This window comes from Protopterus annectens, chromosome 3.part0 (genome assembly GCF_019279795.1).
Source record: "Protopterus annectens isolate FY-2018-M chromosome 3.part0, PAN1.0, whole genome shotgun sequence".
NCBI lineage: Eukaryota > Metazoa > Chordata > Ceratodontiformes > Protopteridae > Protopterus > Protopterus annectens.
Genome location: NC_056731.1, coordinates 1,420,754,631 through 1,420,771,794, shown reverse-complemented (window position 1 = coordinate 1,420,771,794; position 17,164 = coordinate 1,420,754,631). Strand labels below are relative to the sequence as shown.

The 17,164-nt window shown below is 42.6% G+C and overlaps 1 protein-coding gene across 1 annotated transcript in view; it reads left to right on the top strand.

The window, feature by feature from the left end:
- Nucleotides 1-17,164, top strand: part of LOC122796759 (syndecan binding protein) — a 925,087-nt gene that overhangs the window by 224,992 nt on the left and 682,931 nt on the right. The window contains exon 3 of the mRNA XM_044065488.1: nt 6,218-6,299. Within this exon, the coding sequence (XP_043921423.1) occupies nt 6,218-6,299 (82 nt within the window). The remainder of the gene's footprint in view (nt 1-6,217; nt 6,300-17,164) is intronic.

Genomic DNA, 17,164 nt, shown 5'->3' with positions numbered 1-17,164 from the left:
TGACAAAAAAGGTCAAAGGACTAAGTTCACTTAGTTATCTAAACAGACTAAAAAGCTACTTGCTTTCCTCTGTCTCTCACTGGCCCCTATAAATTTCACCATTGGCTTGCTTTCCAGGCTAAGAAAGATCCTGCCTTAAGAGACTTCCTCTACCTCAGAAATACTGGTTATACTTAAAATGCTCACTACAAAGACCACAGCCTTCACTGCAACATAAACAAGCCACTTTTTATGGACAGGTTCTTGACATAAAAACCTTCAACTTCTATAAAAAACTTCTCTCATTATCAAATAATGTAGTTCAGCAACATGATGGCTGGATGGATAGCCATAAATGTAGTCCTTGGGTAAGTAGCATAGCCTTCATCAAACCAGATGGAAAATCCACATACTAACCTTTCCCAGCTGGATGGCTAAGATCTAATATTGGTTACTCAAGTCTAGCTGCCCAAGAAGAGGGGCATGTTTAACTAAGAATTCCATTTGCAAAATTATATTCAGTATACATATTAAATCTGTCTCTCTTACACTCACACTCACACACACACACACACACAAAAAAAACCCTACTTGTAAAATAGGCAACCTCAGTAATCACATGACGCCCACTCACTGAATGAAATTGTCTGGAAGTCAAAATATCTGAAAAAAAGTCATAATAGAGATGGATTCATCCATGTAATTTACCACCACCAAAAGGACCATCAATAAATCAACTAACAACTGCTCGGCAAAAAGTAAATCAATAAGAAAACCATAAACTATAATGCTACATACTGGTCTAAACATATAACTTGTGTCAATCCCCAGGTTAATCCATACCAAAAGATTGTTTCAGAGCTTCGGCTATGTACAAACAGCTTTCTCCTAAAAAACTCATTGATATTTGCCTTGCTGTAATTATAACTGTAAAAAAAAAATGTTTTTAAGTTTATTCTGCACCACAATGATCCTCACTGTTACGAGATGTAATCTCCGCCATATTGTATGAGTACTACATCCATAATTTGCTGTCTCTCTCTCTCATGTATTATATTGTTTTTTGTTATTTTTGGAGCTTTTCTCCCTGGGCTTCCGCTGAAAATGGACCTGTGCCCAGTCGGACTTTCCCAGTAAACAAATGTAAAATAAAATAAATAAAAATAAACTTCCCTCCAATCTAAAGCCATTTGACATTCAGACATTTTAATTTGTGCAGAAGTTACTCACAGACTGACAGTTTACTGAGCTGTAATGCTGACCTTCGTTTTAGAAAAAAACAAATTCCTAGACTTTGTCAATAGCTCAAAGTGTAGAGAGGATTATTTATTTATTTTTGGAAAACATCTTTAAAACTGTTAAATTGATTACACACCCAGAAACACAGAAAGGTTATTGTGATTATGTAAACCACAGACTGCTGCAAGAAATCAAAGTCACATTAGCACTCTATGCTCATGTCCGAACAGACGAATCATACCTGTCAATTCCAAAAGAAATAAAGTAGCTTAATAAGAAGGTTATTTGCAAGGTTGCATGGCAGTTTATATTGGAAATAAGCAGAGATATTAAAAAGGCTGTTTTTCATAATTATGCCGAAAAGTCTTCAAAGGTAAATACAACTTCTGATTTAGTATGGAACCATACCTCTCAATCTTAGAGCAAGAAATCTGGACAAAGCAAAAAATAAAAGTGGGACACAGGCCCAAAAATAATCACAGACACCATTGAAACAACTGTAGCTGCAAACATTATGCATCAATTATAATCTTTCTATCCCATTATTGTCAGTTAAACATTATATGGCTCATTCAGTCCTGCCTTCTTTTGCATCAAAGAAAACCATGCTTTGAAATGACAAATGCATTAAAAATAATACATAAAAACGCATTGCATCAACATCCTGCAACTTCCTACCTGCAAGCAACCACAGAGCTTTCACTGAAACTAGGGCTGCTTGGTTCCTCAGAATGACAGCTCTCCCTAATTAAGTCTAATGGTACACAATCTACCAGTATCTGGACTATTTGAAATAAATTAAATTATGGCCTGTAAATTGAAAGTTATTGTTGTGTTGTTGCTGTGTCTTTCGGCTTATCCGTTAGGGGTCGCCACAGCGGAACTCCGGTCCGCTAATGTTTGGTAGTGGATTTTTACATGCCGAGTTACCAGCCCTAACGCACAACCTTCAACGAAGGCACGCCCATTCACGCATGCCTCAACACAGAAGACGCTCTAGCTGAGAATCGAACGCAACAACGTCTTGCTGTGAGGTGACAACGCTACCGCAGCACCACTACCGCAGATCTGTAAATTGAAAGTACACTTTGTTTAATTAAACTATATTTCTAAGCCCACTTACTATATTTTTTCAGTAACATCCCAATATCCATTTCCAGGTCACTTTACAAGACATTGGCAGTGGTAGACTTGGCATCCTTCAGAACCCCACAGGCCCACACTAATACATTGTCCATTAAATGTAAATATCCACCCACTGTAAATGGCAAGAAGCTATGTCTTAAAAAATCTACTTCTGGCATGCGTACCCAAGTATTAGGTTTTGAAACAAAGAAACATATTCTCCACAGTCCGTAAGTCTCTGTCTTTAATAATCATCTACTGTTGCAGCACTCCCGACACATAAGCACACACGCACACTAAAATCCCCAGCATTTAAAAAATGACATTGTGCCAACTTGATTAGCCTGTATTGATGATCCGCCAAAGCTAAGCTTACTGTTGTCCAATCTACCACTGCTTAGAACCCACCAATGAAAAAACAGTACTAGGTGCTTTTTTTTAGTCTGAAAAAAACAATACAACGTTATATGCTACAGTCCCACATAGTCAGTCCACTAATGACCCATTAACCCTAGGCTGTTGTCTCATTCTTACTCCCTGGAACTGCATTACCTTGGATGACTACTTTATTTTCCTAAGCAAAAGACACAAATTGGAAGATGAGGCAAAAATCCAGACATTCTTTGAAAATCCATACAGTTAAGAGGTATGAGTTCATGTTCAATACAACACTCTCCCTGTCAGGAAAGCCGCAATTTAATGGAAGTGTACTCTTAATGTATGCTATATTTGTGAGCTAACTTGTTTGTGTTCAGTAGGTAGAATGATCATTGTTAGCCTCTTTGTGCATGCGTCTCTCTCTCTCTCATGCACACATATACACACATACACACACAAACACACACACACACACACTCTTCTTCTATTTTCACGCACACAATTCTGCTTTAATGCATGCACTCACTCACTCCGTACTTACCTATTAACACAGGTAATTGCTGTCCCTTTCAAAGGGAACAGCGGCAAATCCATACATGAGTCCCTCTTCAGCGAGAAGACACACACACTGATTGTTTGGCGCAAAAAAATGGTGTAAACACACTGACCCTTTTTTGGCTCAAAAACAAAACTAGAAGGTGCTTTGGCGCATGCGCACACCGACATTAGTGTTACAGGTTATGGGAGCGAAAAACACAAAACAAGTGTTTTGGGGCATGCGTACATCGATGTTGCAGTTAGAGGTTGAGGGCCGCATGGAAGAGCTCTGAGGGCCGCATGCGGCCCGCGGGCCGCAGGTTGGACACATCTACACTAGATCTATGGCTACTACTTCTGCCTTTTCATCAAGAACTTCCATTGTTGATATCTGTGCTGCAACCACTTGGTCAAACTCACACCTTTGTGACGCATTGCAAATTGGACAGTGTCTCCAGAAGTAGAGTTTCCTTTGGGTTGACAGTGCTCTGGCATGTCCTTCCTTGAGGACCTCCTGAGAGTTACGTAGCAGAGGACTCTGACCCATTCGCTTAGAAGAATGAAAGGACAATATCAGATTTAGAAGTTATGTACTTGCCATAATTTGGTATCTGTGTTGTCCATTTTCATTTTTCCTCAACTTCCTGTCCATCCTTGTCACTCCTAAAAGGATCTTTGGATGATAATGGAACCTTTATGTCCCTAGTTTAAAGGTCAAGTTTTTTCTTCTATCTGTTCTGTTTCTATGGGCAGTAAGGCAGCAAGTTCGATCTGAGGAGTTAGGGATGGCATAGAGCATTATGGATAGTGGGAGCAGCTTGAGATTTGGATCCAAGTCTTGTAAATGCGGTCTGGTTGGATCTGAGGATCAGATCCGTAACCCCATTCATGAGGAAGAATGAAAATGGACAACACAAGTGCCAAGTTATGGTAAGTACATAACTTTTAATTATCCTTGTTGCCCCTTCCTGTGGCCTTCTTCTCTTCTACATCCACCATGGATTCTAGATCCATCTCAAGACGTCCTGTCTCATCTAACAGACATGACTCATCCAGACTTAACAGGCCTCAAGTTGACTGCATGGATTCTCCAGTTCAATTGATTGCTAGACAGCCCAGGCACGCCTTCCCTGTCAGCCACATTTTATTATCTTTCCATAAAGCTTCCACCAGAAACATTTACAAGAGTAAATGAAATAGATTTGTTCTTTGGGTCCTAAGCAAAAACTTATTTTCAGCATCGATTTCAAATATCCTTGACTTTTTAGCCACAATTTTCAATGAAGGTGCTAGTTCCTCAACTATTAGAGTACAATTAGCAGCCATTTCCAACTTTCATCTCTGCAGCTGCAACTTGAGCTAATCTTCATACCTTTATTGCTCATTACAATCTGGATTCTATCTTAGCTTCTTCTAAACTTTGCAAAGCCTTTCTAAGAAGAACCTTTTTACTTTTCCATTACAAGATCCTACCCATTCTTGGGATTTAAACATCGTACTTCAGGCCTTGATCTAGCCTCCCTTTGAACCTTTGGCTTAATCAGATCTAAAGTTTTTGATCTAGAAAACTGTTTTCTTAGTTGCTATTACATCTGCCAAAAGAGTGTCTGAACTTCAAGCCTTGTCCTGTAAACCTCCTTATTAAATTTTTCACAAAGATAGGGATTCTCTATGGACCAATCCTTCCTTTTTATCAAAGGTGGTTTCCGAGCCTAATATTAATCAGGTCAGTAATCTTCCAGTGTTCTTTTAAAAATTTCAAACAAAGGAGAGCATTTGTTAGATGTGCACAGACAATTATGTTTTTACTTTGACAGAAATAATATAATAATATAGTCTGAGCAGTTATTTATTTTTACGATTCGAAACTAGGCAAACCAGGCCAAATGGTTAACTGATTGTATTACCTGTGTTTATCAAAAAGTGGGCCCACTCTACCAGGTCAAAGACAAACCTCATCAGCTTTTTTGTCCAGAACTTCCCTGGATGATATTTGTGCAGCTGCAATTTGAGCTAATCCTCATGCCTTTATTGCTCATTACAAATTGGACCTAGTCTCAAAGGGAAGAGCAGCCTTTGGCTTGGCGGTGCTCCGGAATATCCTTCCTTAGAGTCCTCCTGGGACTTGGGTAGCTGGTGACTCTGTCCCAACAGTTGAGGAATGAATAAAAATGACATCAGACTAAAAAGCTATGTACTCAGCATGATGTTTCATCTGTATTGTCCATGTTCATTCTTCTTAACTTCCCACCCACCTACCCCCTCCTTGTTCTACTTCTGGAGAGAATGAAGAGTATTGGAGGAACCTCCATTCCTTGTTAGAGCTCCAGCTTCTATTCTTTTCGAATTTTCCTCTACTGTGTTAATAATTTGGGCAGCAAACTAGATCTGAGGTATGTTAGGTTGGTGGGTCATTAATGGGTAAAGGGAGAAGCTTGAGCGTTCAAGAATCCTACCAGCTGGAAGAAGCAGTCGAGTTGGATCAGAGGGTCAGATGAGAACCCAACAGTTGAAGAATGAAAATGGACAAGACAGATGGAACGTTCTAATGGGTACATAACTTTTTATTTTCCTTTGTTATTTTCAATCAAGTAATGGCTGAAAAGGACCCATGAATCAGTTCACTTAATCATTTACTAAATGACCACGTGAACATTCAATTAAAAATATAAATTGACAGTACTTTTTCATTTTTCTTAGATCCATAGTTTCAAAGCTAATTACTAAGCTGGCTTTCTTGATAAGACAATTCTAAGCCTAGCCAATTTCCCTCCCAAAGGTGAGAATTAAACACTGTGCCTTGTGTTTGTAAGTCAGACAGCTTGACCATTATACCAACCCCCAATTATTTGTAACATATTTTTATTAAATAGGAAGCATTTTATTCTGCTTAATCTGTTTTATTGGTAAATTTTGATTTTGTATTCATTTATATAAATCCTTTCACACATTTTTCTAGGCACAGACTGCTTTTGCATCTGACCCAACCACCCCTGCTATTTTTTCTGAAGCCTCAGCTCCTCCAGTGTTTCAGGAAAAAGGTAAGGTTTTCTTTAGTGTGAAGTCATTTTGAAGGCAAAATACAGCTTTGTTTCAGATCAAAAGGCATTCCTTGTTTAGTTGTCATAACATTTGTATGTTTTTATAGCGTTTGCTTATCTTGGATATCATTCTTCAGATTTTACATAAGTAGGATGCTCAAGAAGTCGATCTATTTGCCTGTCCAAGCAGCAGACAACCCAGGAAGTTATGCCACAGAACACCTCACAAAGAAGCGTGGGCAGTGGCTGTCATACTCTTCAAATGGACTGGTCTCATTTTGTGTGCATTTACTCGTATCTTCCTCTACTCAGGGAAATCCATAAAACAAGGATGGATGGGCCAAGGATGTTGTTACTAGCACCTTTTTGGGCCAGAAGTCATTGTTTTTTCAACTACTTCATTTCAGACATCCAGGGTGAAACTTTGTGGTGGCTGTGCAGATAGACGACCTAACTCAGAACAAGGGTGTCCTAATGCACCTCTACCTAGACAGACTACAGCTCTCTACTAGGTATATAGTTTAGCTCTGCCTTTCAAGATTTAGTTCATAGAGGACATGCTAATTGTAATTCAGGAGGCTAGGAAGCCTACCACAAGAAGTACTGTTTAATCAAATGAAAGATGTTTTCTCTCTGTTGTCTCAGGAAAGATTGGGACCCTAGCACAGCACAGCTGTCCTGTGATTCTAACTGCTAAGTTCGAACCTGGCATATGCCCATATGAATGTACATCTGGCAGCCATTTCATTCTGCTTGCTTGTAGAATCTCTCTGTCTCACACACACACACACACACACACACACACACACACACACACACACACACACACACACACACACACACATCACTGCAGGCTGTTAAACATCATCCCTATTTAGCCCAAAAGTTAAAGAAACCTTATCCAGGTGTGAGAAAGATGGAAAGACCCTTTTTCTGTGGGCATACGTTTTTCCACTTTCCAGTGAGCCTTTTTCAGGAATCAGAAAGGCAGTGGGAAAATGTGGTTTCAAAAAGTCCCAAGGGCCTTTTCAGGACACACCAGGAGGTAGTCCCCCCAGGGGTGGGGGGCAAGTTTAATGGGAGAAGCCATCCACGCAGCAGAGGTACCTGGCAGAATCAGGGTTTCAGGGATTCTTTCTCTGGTAAACCCTTCCAGTGCTCCTGAAAGGAGGCCCGATTGTCTTCTCCTGTAGGCAGTTGGGAGATGCTTAACCCTGCACCACAATGCCTGGCTATAATAACATCGGATACTTGGGTGCAGAGGATCCTATCCAGAGGCTATACAATTCCCTTTTCCCTTCCTCCTTCTGTATGCAAGAAAATCCCTGATGTTCCACCCAGTCAGTGGGAATAAGCAGATGTTCTTCGTGTTTCACTGTTGCAGTCATCACACTTGGGTTACCCTGCCAGGGGTAGCTCTCAGTCGGCCCGAATACCAGAGGCTTAGTATTTCTGCATCAGTTGCTGTCGCATCAGGACTGACATCAGGGGTATAAAAACAGGCAGCCAATGCCATTATGTCAGTTTTTTTTGCCAAGGAGTCAGAAGCAGTTCGCACGAGTGCCGGTTGGCTGCTACCTGAATTTTCCTTTCCGAAGTTGAATCATCTTGAAGTCTTCTAAAGCTAAGTACCCCATTGGGGATCTTTTTTTCTTGCTCTAACCGATGTCAGAAAAAATTAACAATTGTCTTGCCTGTGGAAAGCAAATACCACACCGAGATTTCCATTCTTACTGCGTACCTCGCTGTCGGTTTTGTGCTTTGTTCAATGCCCAAACTATTCATTGTCGGGCCCTTATTGTAGTTAAATACTTTCATTCTCTATCTCCGTATTCCAAAATGGTTTCTGTAAGCCATCTGACTACCAATCTTCTGAAAAAACATAAGGATAAAGACAGAGACAGACCGCACAGGTCCGTAACTGCTGACGACGCTTCCATTAAGCTAGTTGCCAGTTCGCTGGTACTCATGTGCTTTTGCAGCCCTTGATGCCCACTTCGATGGATTCACAGGCTGCTACCGAGACCCGTTTGGAGTCCGGTATGCCGCAAGACTCTTCTTTGACTATGGAACCTGCGGATGTCTCTATCTTGGATGGGTCCGGAGCGTTTCTGCAGGCACCGGCTTCTGAAGAAGTTCTTCATACTACCGATGTTTGACACAAACTGACGACTTCTTTTACATCTTCAGTTCTTTCTAAAACTGCAGAGTTTCTAAGGCCAAGAGTATGGGCTACGCCTATAAAATCGACAACCCAAACTCAAGCACCTGCTTCCTTGCCAGAATCTCAGATGCTTAAAATGGCAGAAGACTTGATCATGCTGATTAGGGGAAGCTAGCCTAGAAAGAGACTTGTCCCCAGCAGGTTTATCTGACCAAGAGTCCGACTACTCTGAGGTTTCTGAATATGAAGACATGCCCTTATCTGCCTATGAGGATTCAGATGCAGAGGAATCCATTCCTTCTGCCTCCCCTCCAGAGGATTTTTCTTTTGGTGAAACCCTACAAACTTTGAGAGAGCATTTCCATTGGGAATGCCAGGATTATCTTCATTCCAAAAAGAGACTCTGAATTTTTAGATTTACCACAGCACAGACCCTTAGCTATCCCTCCTGTTCTGGATGTTGTGGATGATGTCTTTATGGAATCCAGTCTAACTCCTGATACTTTACCCCCTGCTCCAAGGAAACCTGACAGGTCTAACAGAGTCCCTGACTCTCACAAATTTCTCTTCAAAAATCCTACCGCTGACTCAGAGGTCATCTCCCAAGGACTTAAAGGAATAAAAGCAACTACAGCTAAGAATCCCACCCCCTCGGACAGGGATTCCTGAGCTTTAGACAGATGGGGTAAAAAAGTATACACCTGTGCAACTCTTGCCATTGGAGCATTGAATTGTCAGTTCCACATGCTGAAATACCACCAACATACTATGGAACTTGATAAGTAAATAGTAGCTGCAAAAAACAGTCCGAACAGTACCCTCTCTGTAGCCTGTTTCGTTTTTGCTTCAATTGGATATAACAGCTCTTCACGTTGTGAAATGTTGGTAACCGTTTATTAAAAAGTAATTAATGAAGCAAATCCAACTCAATAAAACAAGTAAAACAAATAAATATATAACATTAAGTTGTTGCACTTTTTTGAATGAATTTAAGGTAAAGTATAGATTGTGTTATTTGTACTAAATATAGTGTAGGTGATTTAAAATGCTTTAAAGTAGTGTAAGTGTATGTTACCTCTTCAAGGGTATGCAAGTACAACAAAGTAACATGCTAAGTAAATGCTACATAAATAACTGTTAGCAGCTTGTAACTTTCTAAGTAAAGTGCAAGAGATCAAATATGATTTGAATTTGTGTGGATGTATATATCTTTTTAAAGATACGCAAGTATAAATATGCTAGCAAATGCTATACAATAATTGTCAGCAGTTTTTAACCTACAACGAACTTTAAACAGTGTATGAATTAATTAAATGAACCATGTGACTTAACAGGAAGTTATTTATAGAGGAGTACTAGGAGAAAACAGTTTGTCTGAGGAAGTCTTCATATTAAGAAGACGAAAACCACTTAATTTTATATATTTATTTGTTTTACTTGTTTTATTGAGTTGGATTTGCTTCATTAATTACTTGTTAATAAACGGTTACCAACATTTCACAACGTGAAGAGCTGTTATTTCCAACTGAAGCGAAAATTAAACGGGCTACAGAGAGGGTACTGTTCACACTGTTTTTTGCCACTTCTATTTACTTGTTGAGTTTGAACTTTCTTCTTGGTATACTATGGAACTTATTAAGCAAAAATTATCTGCCTTTCCTGACTGTGCAGAAAATAAAGAATTACAGGTACTTATGCATTCTGCAAACCAAGTCAGCAAGCATACCCTGCAATGTGGGTTTGATGCCCTAGAAGCATCTTGCAGGGCAGCAGTCACAGGTTCTGTACTTAGAAGGCATGCCTGGCTTAAGGAGCAGACATTGCCAGACCATGTCAAATCAAAATTATTGGACACTCCTCTGAGCAAGGACAGTCTGTTTGGCACCAAAGCAGAAGAGGTTTTAAAAAAGATGGAAGAAAAAGCTAAGTCTATGCAGACAGTCAAAGATTTTTTGCAAGTGCAGCCTCCAAGATTCAGTAGGCATTGCCCCTCAAAACATCGGTCCTTTCTACCCCCCTCAAGGCCATCTCAAACTAGACCCAGGGGAGACATACCCCCCCCCAGATTGCAGTCTCAGGGTATGCAGAGATCTAAGCAGTTAAGTACCTCCACTTCTAAAGCAGGGAGTGCTAAGCCACTCCCTTACAGAAATAATTCTCAATGACTTCTCAACCCCACTCCTCACCTCTGCCCAATTGCTTGTGCCCCTAGGAGGAAAACATGCCCACCATGCAAAAAACAGGACCTCCATCACCAATGATCGATGGGTCTTCAACATAGTATCCCAGGGGTACAAATTTTACTTCCACACGCTGCCAACCCCAAAAGGGTTGCCACACCTTCCTCCAAACCAATGTGCAGAGGCAGGAAATCAAGTTCATACTCTGCTCTCCATAAGGGCAATTCAGCTTGTTCCTGCAGAACAGGCCAAGGTTTTTATTCCAGACTTTTCTTAGTACCTAGAAAAGAGGGCACCTGGCATCGAATCTTAGATCTGTCCATTCTAAACACCTTCCTGGTGCTACCAAAATTCAAAATGCTCACCCTACAGCAGCTTCTCCCTATGATGTCCAAAGATGCCTGGTTAGCCACTCTAGACCTAAAGGAGGCCTGTCTGCACATCATGATCAGGGACTCCTGCAGGAAATATCTACGTTTCAGGGCAGGACATATGCATTATCCGTTCTCTGCACTTCCGTTTGGCTTATCCACTGTTCCCAAAGTTTTCACAAAATGCCTGGCTCCAGCTATTGCCTATTGCAGACAGAGAAGTATTCAAATTTACCTTTACTTGGATGATTGCTTGATTCAGGCAGACAGTCAAGCTGTTGCAGCACCTGACATTTGTAAAGTACCTTCTTACCTCCCTGGGGTATGCTATCAATGAAAAGAAATCCAAACTAGTCCCCAGTCAAAAAATTGTATTCCTGGGAGCAAGCTTGGACACAGCATCCCAGATGGCATTCCTTACTTCAGAAAAACAAGTCTATCTGATAGGCTACTTTGCTCAAATGGACACCAGAACCCAGCTATCTGCAAGGAAAATCCTGCAGGCTCTAGGGTTCATGGCCTCCTGCATTCTACTAATTCCATATGCCAGACTGCATATGAGGAAACTTCAATGGTTCTATTCTCAGGACCTGGAAACTGTCATACCTTGTCTAAGGAAAGAGTTTCTTTGGTGGGCAGCAGAGTGCAACCACAACAAGGGACTTCCTTTTACACATCCCCACGCCGCCCAGACCCTAACCACAGGTGCATCAGACTATGCCTGGGGTGCACATCTGGATGGCAGGTGCATTCTGGGGCACTGGAGCCCAAACCAAATTCATCTGCACATCAACCAAAAAGAGATGCTAGCTGTTTAGCACGCTCTGACAGCCTTCAGATCCCTACTCTCACCAGGGCCCCTACTAATCAAAACCGACACCACCACAGTGATGTGGTACTTCAACAAGCAGGGGGAGAACCCACTCTGCAGGCTAGCCATGACCCTGTGGAACATGGCCTCCTCCATGCATATTCACCTGCAAGCTCAATTCCTGCCAGGCAACCAAAACTCTTTGGCAGACACCTTAAGCAGAAATTTCCTAGACCCACACGAGTGGCAAATAAACCACAACACCTTCGGCCTTGTGACCCAGAAGTGGGATATCCTGAAGGTGGACCTATTTACCTCCCCCTACAACCACCAGCTCAGCAAATTCTGCACCAGGGTACCTCACAGCAAGGCCTGAAAAGTGGATGCCCTATCCTTCCACTGGACAAACCTCTCAATCTATGCATTTCCCCCTCTGCCTCTTCTTACAAGAGTATTACTCAAGATAAGGCAGGAAAGACCAAGGGCAATCCTGATTGCCCCAGACTGGCAACGTCAACACTGGTACCCACTACTACGCAGTCTGTCACCAGTGCCCCCCATGGCACCTACCCCAGATCCCAACCCTCCTGACTCAGCAGGAGGGACAGACCTTGCGTCGTCAATTGCAGACCCTGAACCTTGCAGCCTGGCTTATTCCTTGAATTCTCCTCCAGTGGCCAGCCTAAGCAAGCAGGTACTGGATGTCATACGTGAAGCCAGACGACCCAGTACAAGGAAATCCTATGCTGATAAGTGGAAAAAGTATTGTTCCTGGATTCACACTAAAGGAGCAGATACAGCACAGCCCTCCTTACCTCTCATCCTGGATTACCTAGCAGACCTACTCCACAGAAGCCTGTCCTTCTCTTCCATTAAGATCCATGCCGCTGCCATCTCTGCTCATTACAGCACTGAGCCACCTCTCTTCTCTCACCCTCTCATCAAGCAGTTCCTGAGAGGGGCTAACAACTTAAGGCCACCAAGAAGAGCCCCCACCCCTGCTTGGGACCTTAATTTTGTGTTGGAAAAGCTCAGGGTACCCCCTGTGAGCCTGCAGCATCAGCAGAGTTAAAATTCCTCTCATGTAAAACAGCCTTGCTTGTGGCCATCACTTCAGCTAGAAGAATGTCTGAGCTACAAGCACTCATGGCTGTGGAACCCTTCATTATTTGTCATGCTGACAGGGTCTCCCTCAGGGCTAACCCAACTTTTATGCCTAAAGTGGTTTTCAGTGTGGCTGTCAACCAATCTATCCATTTTGCCCACCTTTTTCCTTAATCCTCAAAATAAGGGGGAAGGGATCCTGCACTCTTTAGATGTGCACAGACAGCTCAGATTCTACCTTGATAGGACTAAGCCCTTCAGGATATCTGACCAGTTACTAGTCAGCTTTGCACCAGGGGCAGAGGGCAAGGCCATATCAAAACAAGCCATCTCCAAATGGATAGCACACTGTATCCATTTCTGTTACAAACACCATGGGAAACCACCCCCTCAGGGGGTCAGAACACATTCCACTAGGGCAACCTCAACCTCTACAGCCTTTCTCAGAGGAGTCCCTACCAGGGACATTCTGGAAGCTGCTACTTGGAGTTCTGTTCATACCTTCACCAAGCATTACCACCTGCCTATCTTTTCCAAATCCAGGGCAGAGTTTGCAACAGCAGTCTTGCAGGGCATACTAGCCAGCCCCAACTCATCTTGACTGCCTCCACCCATTCTTCAGATTTGGGAATCAACCCAAGTGTGATGACTGCAACAGTGAAACACGAAGAACATTGTACAGTTGTGTACACTTACCATAAATGTAGATGTTCGAGTGTATTCACTGTTGGAGTCCTGGTTTCCCACCCTCCAGCCTCCTTGTCTCTCTCTCGCTCTCGCTCTCTCTCTTTCTCTTTCTCACTCCTTATAGGGCTATTGGTGGTTACTTTTTACTGGTGGTGTTTTTCCACCATAACTTAGCTCCCTGTTTGGGGGCTCCTGACATTTGGGGCAAGAAAAACTGATGCAATGGTGTCGGCTGCCTGTTTTTATACCCCTGACGACCTGACGTCAGTCCTGAAGCGACAGCAAACTATGCAGAAATATTAAGCCTCTGGTATTCAGGCTGACTGAGGGCTACCCCTGGTAGGATAACCCTAGTGTGATGACCACAACAGTGAATACACTCGAACATCTACATTTTATGGTAAGTGTACACAACTGTACTTTCTAGACATCCAAAAACTGCTAGAAAAAAGTCATCCAAGAAGTCCCACCAGACCAGATAGTCCAGAATTTACTTGATTCTTTTTAGTGCCAAAAAAGACAGGGGACTGGAGAGACCCAGTTTTGGATCCAAGTGCACTGAATAAATCAGTTCATCAAACCAAATTCCAAATGGTCACATACAGTCCATTCTTCCATTTTTGGAAAAGGATGATTGGATGTGCTCAAGAGATCTTCAGAATGCGTATTATCATATAAAAATGGACAAACTATCCAGAAGTTTCCTCCACTTCTGGCTGGGTGCCAGTCGCTATCAATTCAGAGTTTTGCCCTTTGGTCTCACCACAGCCCCAGGGTGTTCACCAAATGCATGGCAGTAGTAGCAGTTCACTTGAGACTGCTCTGACCAGGCATCATTTGGTAGAAGCAAGAGACCATGTATTTCACATTTGTTCTTATGTGGGAATAACTGGAAATTACAAAAAAAAAAAAAAAAACAATATCAAAATTGATCCCAGATCAGGATTGAGTTCATAGGAACACTTCTAAATACTTGAACTTTCATAGCCTCTCTTCCCCTTGTGAGATTACAGAAAATTAGAATTCAGGTCCGGAAAATAATCAGCAGCAGGAATGTAACTGCTCGTCCAGTCCTAGAAGCACTAGGCTCCATGGCAGCAAAGAGGTAACTGCTTGTCCAGTCCTAGAAGCACTAGGCTCCATGGCAGCAACGATCGCTCTAGTTCCCTTAGCAAGATATCGTATAAGAAAACTACAGTGGCTCCTAGCATTTCAATGGTCAATGTTGCACCAACCCATGTCGGACCTGATTTGTGATCACCAATCTTTGCAGAAAAGATTTAGCTTGGTGGATATATTCCAAAGGCATTCTTCTAGGCCGCCCCTTTGTCCCATCACAACTCAAAGTCATAGTTACCATGGACGCCTCCTAGATGGGGTGAGGGGGGCATTATCTGGGCAAGACTGTCCAAGGCACTTGGTCCCCCACAGAGGCTAACTTGCATATCAAAGTCCTGGAGCTAAAGGCAGTGCTTTTAGTGTTGCAAGCCTTTCAAACTGCTCTTCCTTTGGGAACAATTGCAATTCAGACAGACAGTATGTCAGTAGTTTGGTACATCAACAAACAGGGAGGAACAAAGTCTTACTCCCTATGTTGAGAAACTCTGTGTGTGACAGTGGGCGATCTCTTCCAACCGCTTTCTGTTAGCAATACATATTCTGGGGAGTTCCAGTGTGATAGCAGATAAACTGAGCAGATGTATTCTATTGCCTCATGAGTGGTCTGTCAGTGGGGGCCAGCCTTGCTGCGACCTTTTTGCCTCACCTCTAAACAACAACTGCAGCAACTATTTTTCCTTGATTCCTCCCTTCCAGGGAAGTCACCAAGAGATGCCATTTTACACATTTGGCCCTTTGGACTGCTGTATGCCTTTCCCCAGATTCCTCTTATTCCAAAACTCCTACAGAAAGCAATCTGTCTGAAGAGCAAAGTAATCCTCATTGCACTTTATTGGCCTCGACAGATATGGTTCACCTTGCTTTGGCCTTCTCTGATTCAACAGCCTTGGATTTTGGACCCGGCTCCAGATCTTTTGTCCCATCCAGAGGGATTACTTCATATGAACCTCAAGCTGACAACTTGGTTTCTCCAGTTACATTAATGGCCGGGCTACCTTTACCAGTACGTCGTATTCTGTTAACCTCTTATAAGCCAGCTACTCTTAAACTCTATGCTAGTAAATGGAGAAGGTTTACATTTTGGGCTCATGACAACAATATTGATCCCTTTTCAGCGCCCATTGATAAAATCCTAGAATTTGTAGCTTAACGTTTCAAGCCAGGTGCTTCCTAGTCTACCATCAAAATTCAATTAGCAGCTATTTCTAATTTTTGTAATGGTTTTGAAAAATCCTCCTTGGAGTCTCCTAAGTTTTGCAAAGCCTTCTTAAAAGGTACGCTGTTGCTAAAACCCCCTTACAAAGATCCTACCTCACAGTGGAATCTAAACTTAGTGTTACAAACCATTGATGTTATGTAGTCCTATCTGGCATACATTCTTCACCTGTGGGTTCAGAGCCGAATATCGGCTCCGACTCGGCCTATTTACTAGCTCGAAAGTCTTTGTTTGGCTGGGCTAAGATGGTATCCCACAACACACTGCTCCACATCCCCAGATCTCGTTTGCCGCTTGTAGAGCTCGGACGTGGTCTCGACTTGGCTGTGGCTAAGTATTGCTAAAACCTTTTTCCTGTGAAATAATTTGCTGATTGTTGCTATCCAAATAGAGCTTTTACAAAGCTATTGTTGCTGTGTTAGTGTTTTGTGAGTGTTTTTGTGTGTTGTGGTATCCCTAACTTCCCTCAGGCTAGGCCCATTTCAGTTAGAGGACCTAGTCCTCCTTTGTGGTGTTTGTCTGGCTGTCGTTTTGGTGCATTGTAGTTTTTTTAAGTGGAGTACCGTTTTAGTTAGAGGTTCTCCCCTGTGCCTTGGTTGTTTGTTGTACTTGTGTTGACTCTCGGTTTCTGTGTTAGTGGTTTCCCGCCTGTTGTCAGTAGCGGCTGCTGCGGTTGTTGGCCTTAGAATGTCTAAGGAGCAGAAAGAGCATAAGCCCTCTGGCTTTAAAAAGTGCACAAAGTGTGCTTATAAGATGTCCATCACAGATGGACACTCGGTCTGTGTTTACTGTCTTGGAGCCATCCACCTACAGGAATCGTGCAGTTTCTGCCACGCCTTTAGTCCTCGGGTGCTCCAAGAGAGGAAAAACAAATTAATCCTAAAGGGACTGCTAAAACCGTCCTTTGAGGAGGATTTAGGTTCAGTTCCCAGCTCCCAATCGGTCTAAATCCTCAAAATCCAAGAAAAGGTCTCCGGCTCCATCTATTGCTTCGGAGCCACCTTCCAAAATCACTATTGTTGAGTCTGCTTCCTCGGCTCCACTGTCCTCGGGGCCGCAGGAGGTAGCTGTGTCTAGTGAGTCTGCGTCCGCTCCGATCGTACTGGAACCAATTCGGAGCCGGTCACCAAGTGTGAGGCAGTGTTCTCCAGATAGGAGGTCTAGACCTCCATCCATCTCCTCCAAGTCCTCCAGGCTTTCCGATTTGGATGTA